The following is a 17,085-nucleotide window of genomic DNA, read 5'->3' as shown; positions in this document are numbered from 1 at the left end:
AAATTACTCAAGACCCACCTTTGTCGCCAGGCATGGGGGAGTTAGGATATTCCTTCCCTCAGGCCATTACAAGTTATGTATGGTATGTTTGTGTGTATGTTTGGTTTTTATAATAAGGGTTTTTAGTTGTTTTATTAAATTGGATTGTTACATGTTGTTTTTTATTATTGTTGTTAGCCGCCCCGAGTCTGCGGAGAGGGGCGGCATACAAATCCAATAAATAATAATAATAATAATTCTAAAGCATAGTACTATTAAAGTAAATATTGTAAGAGTTCCATCTTGTTTACCGTGTTGTCATTGCTACTCTTCACCGTGATCTGGTTCTCCCTCTTTCTCTTGCAGGTTGGTATAACCGTCTCTTCATCAACTTCACATTACGACGCCATATCTTCTTCTTCTTGCTTCAGACCTATTTCCCTGCCACTCTGATGGTCATGTTGTCTTGGGTTTCTTTTTGGATAGACCGCCGTGCTGTGCCTGCAAGAGTTCCCTTAGGTAAGTGATGGAATCCATCGCTGCTTTATTTAGAACAGCTGCAACCCAGGACAGCGTGTATTGACAAGGAAACTTAGTTGTAATACAGGTGGTCCTCGGCCTACGACCACAAATGAGCCCCAAATTTCGGTGGTTAGGTGGGAAATTTGTCCAGTGGGTTTTGCTCCAGTTTACGACTTTTCTTGCCCCAGTTGTTAAGTGAATTGCTGCAGTTGATATGTTAGCAACTTTGTTATATGAATCTGGCTTCTACATTGACTTTGCTTCTCAGAAGGTTGTAAAAGGTGATCACATGACCGTGGGAAATGGCAACGGTCATAAATATGAACCAGTTGCTAAGCATAGAAACATAGAAGACTGACGGCAGAAAAAGACCTCATGGTCCATCTAGTCTGCCCTTATACTATTTCATGTATTTTATCTTACAATGGATATATGTTTATCCCAGGCATGTTTAAATTCAGTTACTGTGGATTTACCAACCACGTCTGCTGGAAGTTTGTTCCAAGGATCTACTACTCTTTCAGTGAAATAATATTTTCTCACGTTGCTTTTGATCTTTCCCCCAACTAACTTCAGATTGTGTCCCCTTGTTCTGAATTTTTGATCACCCGACCATGGGGATGCTGCAAAGGTCATAAGTCATGACGACATAAGTGTGGTCATGTGTGAAAAATGGTGATAAGCCACATTTTTTCAGGGCTGTTGTAACTTTGAACGGTCACAAAATGAATTGTTGCAAGCAAGGACTACTTGTAATTTTTACCTCCTCTCTTCTTCCCCATAGTAAGTCTTAGCTAGCCTATGGATAAAAAGCAGGTTAGAGCTGATGGTAAGTAGGTAGGTAGGTAGATAGATTAGGTACCGTGTTTCCCCGAAAGTAAGACAGTGTCTTACTTTCTTTTTACCCCCAAAAGCCCCACTACGTCTTACTTTCGGGGTATGTCTTACATTGGAAAAAAATTGAAAGGGTCGCGTTCCCGAAGGCATCTCCCCAGAGTCCAGAAGGGCAGCCGCGGGACAGGAGCCTCGTGAGCCCTTTTCCAAGTTCAACCTCAGGGCTCCAAGCGGTGTGCACGCGTGGAGCCACAGACGCGTGTCGGGGAAGCGTGTGTCTGGAGGGGAGGAGCCGCTCTGCGCAGTTGGGCAGCCCCACCTGCCTGCCGGAAAGGAGGCGGGCGAAGGAGGGCGCAGCGCCGGCCGCTTGCCTCGGAGCTGGTCGGCCTCGCTGGCCGCTTGCAGCCGAGCCTCGGCAGGACTCGGTTGCTGGGACGAGCGCCTTCACTGCAAGCCTCCGCCCGCTCGGCTTGCTTCGGACCAGCGCTGTCCTTCGCTTTGCCAAGCAGGGGAAGAGGCGGTGGTGCCGCGGCGAGGCGAAGGCGAGTGCGGGGAGCTTGGAAGCGACGTCCTCGGGCTCCCCCCCCCGGCAATACCCCCGTGTTTTCCCAAAAGTAAGACATATGTCTTACTTTCGGGGTACGGCTTATATTAGCCGACCCCCCTGAAACCCCCGATATGTCTTACAATCGGGGGTGTCTTACTATCGGGGAAACAGGGTAGGTAGGTAGCAGTGGTAGGTTTCACATTTTTTTTACCGCCGGTTCTGTGGGCATGGCTTGGTGAGTGTTGTGTGGCTTAGTGGGCTTAGCAGGGGAAGGATACTGTAAAATCTCCATCCCCATACCACTCCAGGGGAAGGTTACTGCATAATCCCCATTTCCTCCTAACCAGCTGGGACTCAGGAGGCAGAGAATAGATGGGGGCTGGGGCAGTCAGAGATGGTATTTACCAGTTATCCGAACAACTTAAAATGTCCACTACCAGTTCTTCAAGAACTGGTCAGAACCTGCTGAAACCCACTTCTGGTAAGTAGGTAGATAAGTAGATAGATACGGATAGATACTGATAGACAAACAGTCAAACAGATAATCACAGGGATTAAAACAATTTAGATTTAGCCATTTGTACTTAAAGAGGATTATAAATTAATTGTTTATTTGAAAACAATACTAAGTCCAATGAGTTTTATCAGAGGTAAGTTTGCTTTAGACTGCAAGTGTGGGATTCCATTGCAATGATTATTTTCTCAAAAATAGATCTTGCTCTTTTTAACAATCTTACTTCCACCAAAGTGTGCCTAGGATAGCAATCGTAGCCTGGTTCTGGGCCCCAAAAGTGAAATTAACTATCCTTAAGCATTGATACATCAATCTGGGCAATACATTTATAAGAGGTCTGTAAGGGGCGTACATAAGTGCACCTTTGAGCCTACTGTCCCTGTCCTCTAATTATCCTTTCTATTACTATGTTCTACTTGTGTTAATATATACTATAATACTATACTTGTTTGACAAATAAATAAGTAAAATAAAATAATAAAATACTAGGTAGAATGTGTACAAACAGGATTTTAGTTTGCCCTAAAAAGGCAGAAACTCAAATAAAGATGCCAGGCCATCAGTATAATAAGACCAACTTCTTTAAATCAACATGTTCTTTTCTTTTTCTTTTTAAAAAAGCTTGCAGTTCAGTGAAGTAAATGCATTATTTAAAAAAATGAGTATCTTCAATTGGAAAATTGTAATATCCTCAGGTATCACGACGGTACTGACCATGTCTACCATCATCACTGGTGTCAATGCCTCCATGCCTCGAGTTTCCTACATCAAAGCTGTGGACATTTACCTCTGGGTCAGTTTTGTGTTTGTCTTCCTCTCAGTATTAGAGTATGCAGCAGTGAATTACCTGACCACGGTGCAAGAGAGAAAAGAACGGAAGGAATGTGAGAAGGTAAATGTTACTGTCATAATAAGTAACTAGAGGTGACAACTGAGACATGAATGTGAATTGGTTGTTTTCTTGCAGGTTGTTGTCTTCTTTTTCTATTCTTTCATTGATATGTTCTATTATTATATCTTCTTTTCTATTCTTTCTTAGATATATTTTACTATGAGTATCTCCTCTATAACCTTCATCATGTATTTTACTGTGTGTGTGTGTGTGTGTGTGTGTATGTATATGTATGTGTATGTGTATGTGTATGTATGTGTTTGTGTGTGTGTGTGTGTGTGTGTGTGTGTGTATATATATATATTTTCGTAGATTTTCACGGGTACAGGTATGACGGTCTTGGTATGTTCGGGTTTCTTCCCGTGTAGGATTTGGAAATTTCTGGCGACGTTTCGATGAGGTCCCACTCATCATCTTCAGGCTGGTGTTTCTGTCCTTGTTCTAAGGCGAACACTGCGAGACCTAAGCTGCCTTCCTTCTATAAATACTGGTGGCTGGGTGTGGTTTGATGGCTCAGCAATTGCCTGCTGTGTAGAAACTTCCTGGTGAGTCAGTGGGGTAACATCTGGGTTCGTTGATGTAGCTGAAGTATGCTGATTAGTTAATGGTTGTTGATTAGGCGTGATATCCTGAGTAGTTGGAGCTTGCAGGCTGCTTGATTGTTTTGCAATATGTGTTCTGAGTCTGGTTTCTGTTTTTATGGCTGGGTTACGTTTGAGGGCTGGTTTCCAGATGTCTGGTAGGCGGGAGGTATCATCCCGCTTGTTCATATTTTGGGGATGTTTTTCTATCTCGATGGCTTCCATTATTATTCTTTTGCTGTAGTGTTCTGTTTTGGAAATTAATTTAGTACTGTCAAAATCAATTTCATGTCCTGTAGTTTTGGAGTGTTGGAAAAGGGAGGAGGTTTTTTCTTTTTTCCTTAATGCATTCTTATGTTCTGCAACACGTGCATTTACTCTCCTGTTTGTTTGTCCAATATATGTGGCTGGGCAGATTTTACACGGTATTTGATACACTCCCTGGTTTTCTAGCTGGATATTGTCTTTCGGGTTTCTTAGGATGTTGGCTATTTTCTTATCTGTACCAAAGGCTGTCCTGATGTTGTGTTTGCAGAGAATTTTACTGATTTTATCTGTGGTGCCTTTGATGTAAGGGAGGAGGGCGATGCCATTGTCCTGTTCTGTGTCTTGGTTCTTGGGGGGTGTCTCTTTTTGGATTAAGTTGTTGATTGCCTCTCTTTGGAATCCATTGGAAATTAATACATTTGTGAAACTGTGTAATTCAGGTTCCAGGTGGTCTTTGTCGGCTAGGCGTTTGGTTCTGGAAATGAGGGTCTTGGCTACGGAATTGATCTGTGCAGGGTGGTGGTGGGATTTTGCGTTTAAGTAGCGGTTGGTGTGTGTCTTCTTTTGGTAGACGGTATGTCCTAGGGAGCCATTGGGGTTTTTGTAGATTAGGACATCCAGGAAGGGAAGTTTGTTGTTGGTTTCTATTTCCATGGTGAATTGTATTTTGGGGTGTAGGCTGTTGAGATGTGTGAGAAAGCTGTCCAGTTTTTCTTTCCCATGTGGCCAAATTACGAAGGTATCATCTACATATCTAAGCCAGAGTTTAGGTTTGTGTTCAGATTTGTCCAAGGCATTGGTTTCAAAATATTCCATGTATAAGTTTGCGATGACGGGTGACAGGGGTGATCCCATGGGGGCTCCTTCTATCTGTTTGTATCTTTGTCCATTGTGGATGAAGTATGTATTCATCAGGCAGTGGTTGGTCAGATCTAAGATGTGCTTCGGGGGGTTGTATTTGTTTTGGATGGCTGTCAGGGCTTCTTTGATAGGCACTTGGGTGAAGAGAGATATGACATCGAAGCTTACGAGAAGGTCACTGGGTTGTAGGTTTTGTTCCTTTATGATTTCTATGAAGTGGAATGAGTTTTGTACATGAGACATGATGGATTCTGCGTAGGGCTGGAGTTGTTTGGCAAGAAATTTGGCAAGATTCTGTAGGGGTGAGCCTATGGAGCTGGCTATAGGTCTGAGTGGTGTTCCTTCTTTGTGTATCTTGGGGAGGCCATAGAGCTTGGGGCATCTGGATGATTTTTCTCTGGGGATGATTCTTTGCTGGATTTCTTCACTGATGGAAGAAGCTTTTATTTTGGATTTGGTGGTTTTTTCCAGGTAGGTGGTAGGATCTGTGCTTAGAGGTTTGTAAGCGGGGTCTTGGAGTAGGTTGGATAGCTTGTCTTGGTAGTCAGATGTGTTCATCACCACAGTGGCATTGCCTTTGTCTGCTGGGAGGATGATTATGTTATTGTCTTTCCTCAAGTGCTTTTTGTTCATCTTTATGTAAGTTGCTTCTGGGTGGAATGCTGGAGCAGAGAACATTGGTGACTTCGAGTCTGATTTTGTTGGCTTCATCTTGGTTGATTTTGGTTAGGGAGGCTTCAACTCCGCATATGATGTTTTCAGTGGGGATGTGTTTGGGGGCGTCTGCAAAGTTGAATCCTTTGGAGAGGACGTTGTTTTCTGCTGTGGTGAGGGTCCTGTCCAATATATTATGTACTGTATTGTTCATGAGTTGCTGTGGAAAGGGTTTGGGCTTCTGGTGTTTTTCCAAATTGTGGAGTTTCCTGGTGTGTATGTCTGTATTGAGGGAGTTTTCTGTTTCAGCTCTCCAGAGGGCTAGTTATTTGGATTTGTCCCAGAGTATTGGGTGGATTCTGTTGCTAAGTTTGAGATGAAGAGTGAGTAGGTCTTTGTTGGCTTGGTCTAGTAGGAATCTTTTCCTGTGGAGTTCATTTCTGATTACGGCTAATTCAGTTCTTTTCAGGATTCGTTCAGTGGATGGGGTTTTAGAATGGAATTTTAGTTGGCAGCATTTGGGGATCAAGTTTCTGTCTCTGCAGTTGCGTAGACATTTGAGGTCGCATAGGATGGTAGCTCTTTGGACCTCGAGTTTCTCATAGGTCCTGGTCAGCAAGAAGGTATCCTCCCCTTCCTTCTATAAATACTGGTGGCTGGGCGTGGTTTGATGGCTCAGCAATTGCCTGCTGTGTAGAAACTTCCTGGTGAGTCAGTGGGGTAACATCTGGGGTCGTTGATGTAGCTGAAGTATGCTGATTAGTTAATGGTTGTTGATTAGGCGTGATATCCTGAGTAGTTGGAGCTTGCAGGCTGCTTGATTGTTTTGCAATATGTGTTCAGCATACTTCAGCTACATCAACGACCCCAGATGTTACCCCACTGACTCACCAGGAAGTTTCTACACAGCAGGCAATTGCTGAGCCATCAAACCACACCCAGCCATCAGTATTTATAGAAGGAAGGCAGCTTAGGTCTCGCAGTGTTCGCCTTAGAACAAGGACAGAAGCACCAGCCTGAAGATGATGAGTGGGACCTCATGAAAACGTCGCCAGAAATTTCCAAATCCTACACGGGAAGAAACCTGAATATACCAAGACCGTCATACCTGTACCGGTGAAAATCTACGAAAACAAATATATATATATATATATATATATATATATATATATATATATATATATATATATATTTTTTCTTATGTCGGATCACCCTGGTATATTTTTAAGGAACGTCACAGCTCCTTTTTTTGCCTATAGGCCCAACCTAGGGCCACTGCAAGGCAGTAATATATTTATAGCCGACAAACTATATTTTGTATGTGTTAAATGTTTATAGCTGGAATTTTTTAAAATTAAGGGAGACCAGGATAGATCTATTTCGGCCTTATTAGGCCTCATCAGCTGGCCACACCCACTCTTTTACTGGGATTCGATCTGGGAAGCTTCTGCATTGTAAAGCAGAGAGCTAGCAATTAGACCCGTCCGATCTGAATCCTCTCAGCTCTGTACCAGGGAGGGGTATATGTTTTTTCTTATGTCGGATCACCCTGGTATATTTTTAAGGAACGTCACAGCTCCTTTTTTTGCCTATAGGCCCAACCTAGGGCCACTGCAAGGCAGTAATATATTTATAGCCGACAAACTATATTTTGTATGTGTTAAATGTTTATAGCTGGAATTTTTTAAAATTAAGGGAGACCAGGATAGATCTATTTCGGCCTTATTAGGCCTCATCAGCTGGCCACACCCACTCTTTTACTGGGATTCGATCTGGGAAGCTTCTGCATTGTAAAGCAGAGAGCTAGCAATTAGACCCATCCGATCTGAATCCTCTCAGCTCTGTACCAGGGAGGGGTATATGTTTTTTCTTATGTCGGATCACCCTGGTATATTTTTAAGGAACGTCACAGCTCCTTTTTTTGCCTATAGGCCCAACCTAGGGCCACTGCAAGGCAGTAATATATTTATAGCCGACAAACTATATTTTGTATGTGTTAAATGTTTATAGCTGGAATTTTTTAAAATTAAGGGAGACCAGGATAGATCTATTTCGGCCTTATTAGGCCTCATCAGCTGGCCACACCCACTCTTTTACTGGGATTCGATCTGGGAAGCTTCTGCATTGTAAAGCAGAGAGCTAGCAATTAGACCCATCCGATCTGAATCCTCTCAGCTCTGTACCAGGGAGGGGTATATGTTTTTTCTTATGTCGGATCACCCTGGTATATTTTTAAGGAACGTCACAGCTCCTTTTTTTGCCTATAGGCCCAACCTAGGGCCACTGCAAGGCAGTAATATATTTATAGCCGACAAACTATATTTTGTATGTGTTAAATGTTTATAGCTGGAATTTTTTAAAATTAAGGGAGACCAGGATAGATCTATTTCGGCCTTATTAGGCCTCATCAGCTGGCCACACCCACTCTTTTACTGGGATTCGATCTGGGAAGCTTCTGCATTGTAAAGCAGAGAGCTAGCAATTAGACCCATCCGATCTGAATCCTCTCAGCTCTGTACCAGGGAGGGGTATATGTTTTTTCTTATGTCGGATCACCCTGGTATATTTTTAAGGAACGTCACAGCTCCTTTTTTTGCCTATAGGCCCAACCTAGGGCCACTGCAAGGCAGTAATATATTTATAGCCGACAAACTATATTTTGTATGTGTTAAATGTTTATAGCTGGAATTTTTTAAAATTAAGGGAGACCAGGATAGATCTATTTCGGCCTTATTAGGCCTCATCAGCTGGCCACACCCACTCTTTTACTGGGATTCGATCTGGGAAGCTTCTGCATTGTAAAGCAGAGAGCTAGCAATTAGACCCATCCGATCTGAATCCTCTCAGCTCTGAGAGGATTCAGATCGGATGGGTCTAATTGCTAGCTCTCTGCTTTACAATGCAGAAGCTTCCCAGATCGAATCCCAGTAAAAGAGTGGGTGTGGCCAGCTGATGAGGCCTAATAAGGCCGAAATAGATCTATCCTGGTCTCCCTTAATTTTAAAAAATTCCAGCTATAAACATTTAACACATACAAAATATAGTTTGTCGGCTATAAATATATTACTGCCTTGCAGTGGCCCTAGGTTGGGCCTATAGGCAAAAAAAGGAGCTGTGACGTTCCTTAAAAATATACCAGGGTGATCCGACATAAGAAAAAACATATACCCCTCCCAGGTACAGAGCTGAGAGGATTCAGATCGGATGGGTCTAATTGCTAGCTCTCTGCTTTACAATGCAGAAGCTTCCCAGATCGAATCCCAGTAAAAGAGTGGGTGTGGCCAGCTGATGAGGCCTAATAAGGCCGAAATAGATCTATCCTGGTCTCCCTTAATTTTAAAAAATTCCAGCTATAAACATTTAACACATACAAAATATAGTTTGTCGGCTATAAATATATTACTGCCTTGCAGTGGCCCTAGGTTGGGCCTATAGGCAAAAAAAGGAGCTGTGACGTTCCTTAAAAATATACCAGGGTGATCCGACATAAGAAAAAACATATACCCCTCCCTGGTACAGAGCTGAGAGGATTCAGATCGGATGGGTCTAATTGCTAGCTCTCTGCTTTACAATGCAGAAGCTTCCCAGATCGAATCCCAGTAAAAGAGTGGGTGTGGCCAGCTGATGAGGCCTAATAAGGCCGAAATAGATCTATCCTGGTCTCCCTTAATTTTAAAAAATTCCAGCTATAAACATTTAACACATACAAAATATAGTTTGTCGGCTATAAATATATTACTGCCTTGCAGTGGCCCTAGGTTGGGCCTATAGGCAAAAAAAGGAGCTGTGACGTTCCTTAAAAAATATACCAGGGTGATCCGACATAAGAAAAAACATATACCCCTCCCTGGTACAGAGCTGAGAGGATTCAGATCGGATGGGTCTAATTGCTAGCTCTCTGCTTTACAATGCAGAAGCTTCCCAGATCGAATCCCAGTAAAAGAGTGGGTGTGGCCAGCTGATGAGGCCTAATAAGGCCGAAATAGATCTATCCTGGTCTCCCTTAATTTTAAAAAATTCCAGCTATAAACATTTAACACATACAAAATATAGTTTGTCGGCTATAAATATATTACTGCCTTGCAGTGGCCCTAGGTTGGGCCTATAGGCAAAAAAAGGAGCTGTGACGTTCCTTAAAAATATACCAGGGTGATCCGACATAAGAAAAAACATATACCCCTCCCTGGTACAGAGCTGAGAGGATTCAGATCGGATGGGTCTAATTGCTAGCTCTCTGCTTTACAATGCAGAAGCTTCCCAGATCGAATCCCAGTAAAAGAGTGGGTGTGGCCAGCTGATGAGGCCTAATAAGGCCGAAATAGATCTATCCTGGTCTCCCTTAATTTTAAAAAATTCCAGCTATAAACATTTAACATATATATATATATATATATATACCCACTAAAACTCTCATTGTGTATTGGACAAAGTAAATAAATAAATAAATAAATAAAAAAAATAAACATTTCATTACCTGACTAGATAACATCATCTAGTCATCCCTACCTAGATCAGGAGGCTCTTCGCATGGTCACTCATGCCCTCATCACCTCGTGCCTTGACTATTGCAAAGCGCTCTACATGGGGCTACCCTTGAAAAGCATTCAGAGACTTCAGCTGGTTCAAAATGCAGCCGCACGAGCTATTATTGGTGTACCAAGGTACACACATATTATGCCAACTCTCCGCAAGTTGCATTGGCTACTAGTGGATCTCCGGCAATGAAGGGCTGCAAAAATTTTTACTACCACACTGTGGGTGTGACTTATTTTGTGGGTGTGGCTTGCCAGCCATGTGACCAGATGGGAGTGGCTTGATGATCATGTGACTGGGGATGGCTTAAAGGTCATGTGACTGGCTTAAAGGTGGCCAACTTGACGTCACTCAAGAGTTTGGGTAAGGGTTAGGGTGCTTGACCTCTCCTCGCCTCAAAGAGATACAATTTCCCCATCTATTTACTATTACTGAACATCCAAAATATACTATTCAATTCTATGTATATATGCCATATGTATACATACATATTATACACAGACACACAGAAATAGACATTATTTACTATATAAACTGTATGTGTATGTACACACACACACACATGCACAGCTCTTCTAAAATTATACACATTCAACCTGATTTACTGAGATAGGAAAAACATACCCAGAGTCCAGAAGGGAAAAAAGAAAAAAATTCAATTTTTTTTCTACCGGTTCTGCATACCTGACCAAAATTTTTCTACCGGTTCTGTGTACCTTTAGGAGTCCATCACTGTTGGTTAATACCTTTAAAGGCCTACAGGCTTAGGACCAGACTATTTACGGGACCGCCTGCTACCTCATACTTCCCTGTGACCAATAAAGATCCAGAGTTGGCCTTCTCCAGGTCCCGTCTACCAAACAATGCCAGTGGGTGAGACCACAAGGAAGGGCCTTCTCTGTGGCAGCTCCGACACTTTGGAACCAATTTCCGCTGGAGACCTGTACTATCCCCACTATACCAGCCTTCCAGAAAGCTGTAAAAACCTGACTTTTCTGGCAGGCCTGGGGCCATTAAGTTGCCACTTTGATACGGCTATGAATGATTGAGAGTATGTATGTTTTGTAGGGATATTTTTATAGTATTTTTACTCTTGTTTGTATTGTAGCTATGTTTTATACTATTGTTAGCCGCCCAGAATCCACTTGGAATTGGGCAGCATATAAATGCTACTAATAAATAAATGAATGAATGAATGAATGAATGAATGAATAAATAAATAAATAAATAAATAAATAAATAAAATCAGTGCTAGAAAAGAGCAGAGTTCTAGCACTGATGATATATCCCAGCTGGATAATAAAACATCTGCAAGAAAATAACAAGGCTCAGAGAGCATCAAGGACCCCAAAATTCATTCAACCCTAACCTTGAAATATTCTGTTACTTTGGTAAGATATTTAGTTCCATAAAATATTTTTAAAATAATCTATCTGCATTTAAAACAAAGTAATATATGATCATTATGGTAGGAACTGGCCTTAACCAATGGATGCAGTTATGTGGATTTGAATGTCACTCCTATTCTTTTCTCCGCAGCTTTCTTGTGCTTCTGCAATGCCACAGTCGAAGCAATTGACAGGGATGGAAGGCAGCTACAGTGATGGAGAAGTAAATGAATTAGGGCAATACGTGTCTGAAAATGGAGGCAAAGAAGACAGAATGATGGTCCAGTTGGGTCTTGGATCAGACGGAAATTCAAATAGGAGGAAAATGCAGAGATATAGCAGCATGAGAATCGACACTCATGCCATTGACAAGTATTCAAGAATAATATTTCCAGGATCGTACATTTTATTTAATTTGATATATTGGTCCATTTTTTCATAGTTATTTTTTTTCTTTAGCTATTTTTTATGCAACAACATCATGGATGAATTATCAAGTAAATTTGAAAGTGGAAACTGAATGTTCTTCGTTGTTCCTGATAAAGTTTGGTACTCTAATATGGATATCACTTACATCACCTATTCATTTTCTTGTGATTTCAATGGGAAAGAGCAAAGAGAGGAGAAAAGCCTACCTTTCACAAAGAGTCTAACAGCAATTAACAGAATTGGAAGGGACCTTGCAGGTCATCTAGTCCAACCCCTTTCCCAAGCAGGAGACCCTACATCTGCCTCTACCTAGGATCAAACTCACAACATCCTGATTGTAAGGCAACAGTTCCACAGCACTTGTCCCTCTTCTTTGAACAGAGTTTGCATTTAAAAGATTTGAACTAAATTATTACTAAAGGACAAAAGAAGGCAAGAAGATACTTTACAGTTCTCCTTTGAAACTTCTAATTATAGCATTTTTATTTCAGCTACAGAAATGGACTATATTTTAATTTTTTGTTTTCATTTGTAAATATATTATGTGCCATTAAGTCAGCATTGATTCTTATCCACCATATAGATACCAGGATGATCTATCTCCAATCTGGCCCATCAGATCTTCAAACAATGTACCAATTGCCAGATTAAGTCTATTCACTTTGCTGCTGTTGTCCTCGTTTTCTCTGTCTTCCTACATTTCCCAAAATTATTGATCTCAAAATGTGAGCTTGGCGATTTTTGTTTTCAATAGGAACTTTGCATTGATTTGTTCTAGGATCAATTTGTTTTCTGGCTATTCATGGTATTCCCAGAAGTCGTCTCCAACACCAAAGTTCAAAAGCATTGATATTATTTTTTTAAATCATAAATTTAAAAACTGTAGATAAATTACACATGTAGATACTCTACAGCTACTCTACAAGATTTCATAATCTTTTAAAAAAGTGTAAATGTTAAGCTTGTATTTATTTTGCTTAGAATTTTCTGCCTTAGTAAAGAAATATTTTTTGATACTTTGATACAGTACTTTAAAGAAAACAAAGTATTATGGCATGATAGAGAAACATTTTATGAAGGCTATTTAATGAATTATCAATACTGCTGGTGCCTAAATTGAATGGGTTTGGGGTTTTTTTGTTTAAATCAACGAATCTGACATTTTAAAGAAGACAGATATATATATATATAAAAAAATGGCATCAGCTTTGTGGATTACTCTGATGCATCTTATGGGATTATTGTAAGCAGTATCACAGATGACATGTTCTACTTAATTGAATCTTTTTTTTTTTTACTACAATGCCCTATGGCAAGGGTAATGAACCTGTGACCATATAAATGTTGAACTACATTTCCCAACTTCCTTGAGACTGGGATTGTTGGGAGCTGTGATCCACTGGCACATGGAATGTCATAATTATCTGAGTCCCAGAAATTTGGTCTGCTTAACTATAGGTCATGAATATTTAAAACAGTGTAATAGAGTTATATTCTGATTCTAGCAGAAGGGTCCCTTCTATGAATATGAGGTTTTTGGACAACAATGGCGGAAACAGCACTAGGGTGGCAGTGATAATTGACATTGAAAGTTCCCCTTCTTTTGAGAGTGACATTGCTACACTGGACAAAATTTTTCCAACTAAAGAAGCAGCTGTTAAATCTCCAAGCGCTCCATTGGATATATCACATGACCTTAAATATAAAGAAATATTGTTTACATGTTAATTAAAAATTAAGGTGACACATTGAATTTTGTGTATGGTAAGCGTTAAAACCGAAGCTAGTATTTTCTCCTAGTCAAGTTTCAAACCAATAAAGGCTTTCATTCAGATATCACAATCTTTATGTTTCAAATCCAGGTGGGTATTGAAACATTAAAAACAACTTTAGGTTTTTTTTGTTTTGGGTGTGTGATTCCCCCCCCCCTTTTGTTAGAAGACTTACGAGCAATAATTGTGATCATAAAGTAAATAGCACTTTGAAAGAGCTAGAACCAAGCAGATGAATGGCTCCCAATATAGACTTAAATTTCCCCTGTAGAAATGGCAGAAACATCATAAGGACATGAACATACACAAAATATCTGCATAGACATTTAATAAAATGGATCTAGAAGATTTAGCTTCTGTTCAAGCTTTTAAGATTTCTACATTAGATACAATCCTGAATCTTCAACCCTTAGGAGATTGGTAAAGAATAATGGAATCTAACAGATTTATGCAAATTTATTAATTGAAAATATAATGTTCTTGGTGTAGAATTTTAATTATATATATGCAAAACTTCCATTTATTTTAACTCGACTTGTACATGGAAGGTAAATTAAACAAAACCCTCAAAACATTTGTGGAAATATCAGAATTTACTCACATATATTTCTTTTTCTGCTAAGAAAGTTGCTTGTCTAAAACTTTGTTTCTATAAGCTTGGTACAAAAATGGTATTTACTGCAGTCATTGCCATAATGTTTTAGTTGTCCCCAAGGGCTATCTATATACTGCTGACACTGAAGATAAATCAAAATATAAATTTAAGTACAGTATTCCAATAGGTGTACCTATAAATATAGGTATTCTCCAACAGAAGAGAATTTTGTAGTTCAGGGTTGAATTGTGGAATTTGTATTGTCCTCTGAGCTTGATCATTTTCTTGCAGATCTTTCATTACCCAATGAAGAGTGAATATGTCTAGTTTTGCACTTTAGTGCTTTTCATTAGCCTTTCAGACAAACTGAAATTTGATGTCCAAATGAAACTGAATTAACATTATTTATCAGCAGGCTGAATGAACGTATGGTTCAGAGCAAGTGAACCAATATTGAAATAGGAATTAATTTCAGGAATATCCCAGGAAACATTCCCCAAATCAGTAGAACTGCTGTATTTAAAAAACAAAGCAAATGGTTTCAAATTGGTCAATTGCTTAGGTTGTGTAAACCCATGGGAAACAAAGCCCTACATCCGGAATAAGAAACATTCATTTCCTGATTTAGTAGAAAACCTTTTTTTAATAACTTCAATGAAATTGTATTTTTCTGAGCAGTAGATTTATTGGATGTTACCTGAAGTCACTGACACTCATCCACTGTAGAAAAAAAAAACCCAATTCAAATCTTTAATAAACAAATAGTTTTTTAAAAAAAGCATCTCAAGGAATTGTAAATTTTTTGGCTAACACACATGTTCTTATTACCAAACAAATAAGTGAATTGTGAGTCATCAAGTAATTTTTCATTCCTGAAAACCATATAATTTTATGTATAATTTTTACTGCAAAAATTTACATAAAAGATAAACATGAAAATATATATGGAAAAGTTAAAAAGTGAGAAAAGCAATAAAGAAAAAAAATGAAAGAAAAGCAACATCTGATTTTTTGTGTGTAGTAGTTACAAATAAAGTTGTTATCCCTGTTCCATTTTACATATCACATTAGAACAGGGGTGTCAAACCTGTAGCCGAAGGGCCAGATGTGTCACATGCTGGCCGTGCCCACCCCCATTTTAGCGAAAGGGGGGAGAAATTGTGATACATCACGTGATGTGTTGTCATAAGTTTGACATCCCTGCATTAGTGAGATCCCTTCTTTCCCATATCCAACCCACTTTCGATTAATAAACCCAAAAGTTACCATTTCACTTTCATTGGTGGACAAACAGATTTTTTTCTCCATGTTGATCTGTCCTTTAGATCTTCCAGTGTGCACTCATCACCATTATACAGTGGTACCTCTACTTAAGAATGCCTCTACTTAAGAACTTTTCTAGATAAGAACCGGGTGTTCAAGATTTTTTTTGCCTCTACTTAAGAACCATTTTCTACTTAAGAACCTGACCCTGGAAAAATTTCCCAGGAAATTTGAGAGCAGCACGAAGGCACGGCCAGTTTCCTGCCATTTCCCCCTTTAATCCCGGCCATCTTGGGATTTTCTGGGCTGCCAGAGGAGCCTTTTGGTGGCACTTAAGGAGGCTTTGGCAGTCTACAGCGAACAAAGCATTTTCCTTTCTCTGAGTGTTTGGAGAGGGAATACACCTCTGCCAGCACCCAGAGAAAAGAAACGCTCCCTTCGCTCTGGGCAGCCCAGAGCGAACGGAACATTTTCCTTTCTCTGGGCACTGCCTCATAGTCTCTCTTTTTTTTTTTTTAAGCCTTAAAGTTTTGGATTTTTTTGATTCCCCTCCCCTCACCTTCTTCCTTCAGCAGCGACTGTCCTCCTCCTCTTCTTCCTCCTCCTCCCATCCAAATTCCGAACCTTTATTTCTTTCCTAATGGGTTTGCACGCATTATTTGCTTTTACATTGATTCCTATGGGAAAAATTGCTTCTACTTAAGAACGTTTCTATTTAAGAACCTGGTCACTGTTGTGATTCCGTCCGAGGCCCCTCAGGGAACGGCTGATCTTCTGTCGGTTTCCTGCTCAGAGGGGGAGGATGAGGAACAGGAGGTGCAGGCAGACGAGGAGGAGGAATCCCAGGCTGAGGAAGAGGGGGAACAGCCAGAGGCCCCCGAGAGGGAGCTCTCCCCAGCAAGCAGCCTGGATTCCTTAGAGGAAAATGCACAAGCAATAATCGATCTGCGACAGAGAAGAGCAACACAAAGAAGGGACCAATTAGCCAGGTACTTTCAGCACTAAAGAGGCAACAGCTGGGTTTGGGTGTGGTGCTCTCTGGAAAGGCTGAAAAGGCAGACCCACCCTTCCTGGCTTGTGGAGTATTATCTTTGGGAGTCCTGGGACCTGGCTGTGATCTTTGGCGTCTTGGAATTCTGGTTTGTGACTTTGAATACAGAAACCTTGGGGGGAAAAGGTGGGGGTCTTATGCTCTACAGTGGTGGGTGTGCCAGCAAGAAGTTTGCTGTATTGTCTGGACATCAGGACTCTGCTGTAAAGTCTCCTAGCCTGCCTGTTGGGAAGAACAGGTTTTTTTCTGTGTTTATTTTTCAAGCTATAAAGTACTTTTGCTTTTACCAGCGTGTCTGGCTGTTTTTTCCAGTTGGTGTTGAGGTCTGGGGGAACCCAGACAGAACAGTCACGGAACAAATTAAGTTCTTAAGAAGCGGTACCACTGTAATTGAGTCCATCCA

At 40.6% G+C, this 17,085-nt stretch overlaps 1 protein-coding gene across 1 annotated transcript in view; it reads left to right on the top strand.

The window, feature by feature from the left end:
- The window catches only part of LOC139156955 (gamma-aminobutyric acid receptor subunit rho-1), a 34,244-nt gene extending 20,353 nt beyond the window's left edge, over positions 1 to 13,891 (top strand). The window contains exons 6-8 of the mRNA XM_070733197.1: positions 346 to 498; positions 3,092 to 3,288; positions 11,724 to 13,891. Coding sequence (XP_070589298.1) covers positions 346 to 498; positions 3,092 to 3,288; positions 11,724 to 12,014 — 641 coding nt within the window. The 3' untranslated portion in view covers positions 12,015 to 13,891. The remainder of the gene's footprint in view (positions 1 to 345; positions 499 to 3,091; positions 3,289 to 11,723) is intronic.
- The last annotated feature ends 3,194 nt before the right edge of the window (positions 13,892 to 17,085 follow it).

The sequence above is a fragment of the Erythrolamprus reginae genome, chromosome 1 (assembly GCF_031021105.1).
Source record: "Erythrolamprus reginae isolate rEryReg1 chromosome 1, rEryReg1.hap1, whole genome shotgun sequence".
In the NCBI taxonomy this organism is placed as follows: domain Eukaryota; kingdom Metazoa; phylum Chordata; class Lepidosauria; order Squamata; family Dipsadidae; genus Erythrolamprus; species Erythrolamprus reginae.
This window is presented reverse-complemented; position numbering and strand designations above follow the sequence as displayed.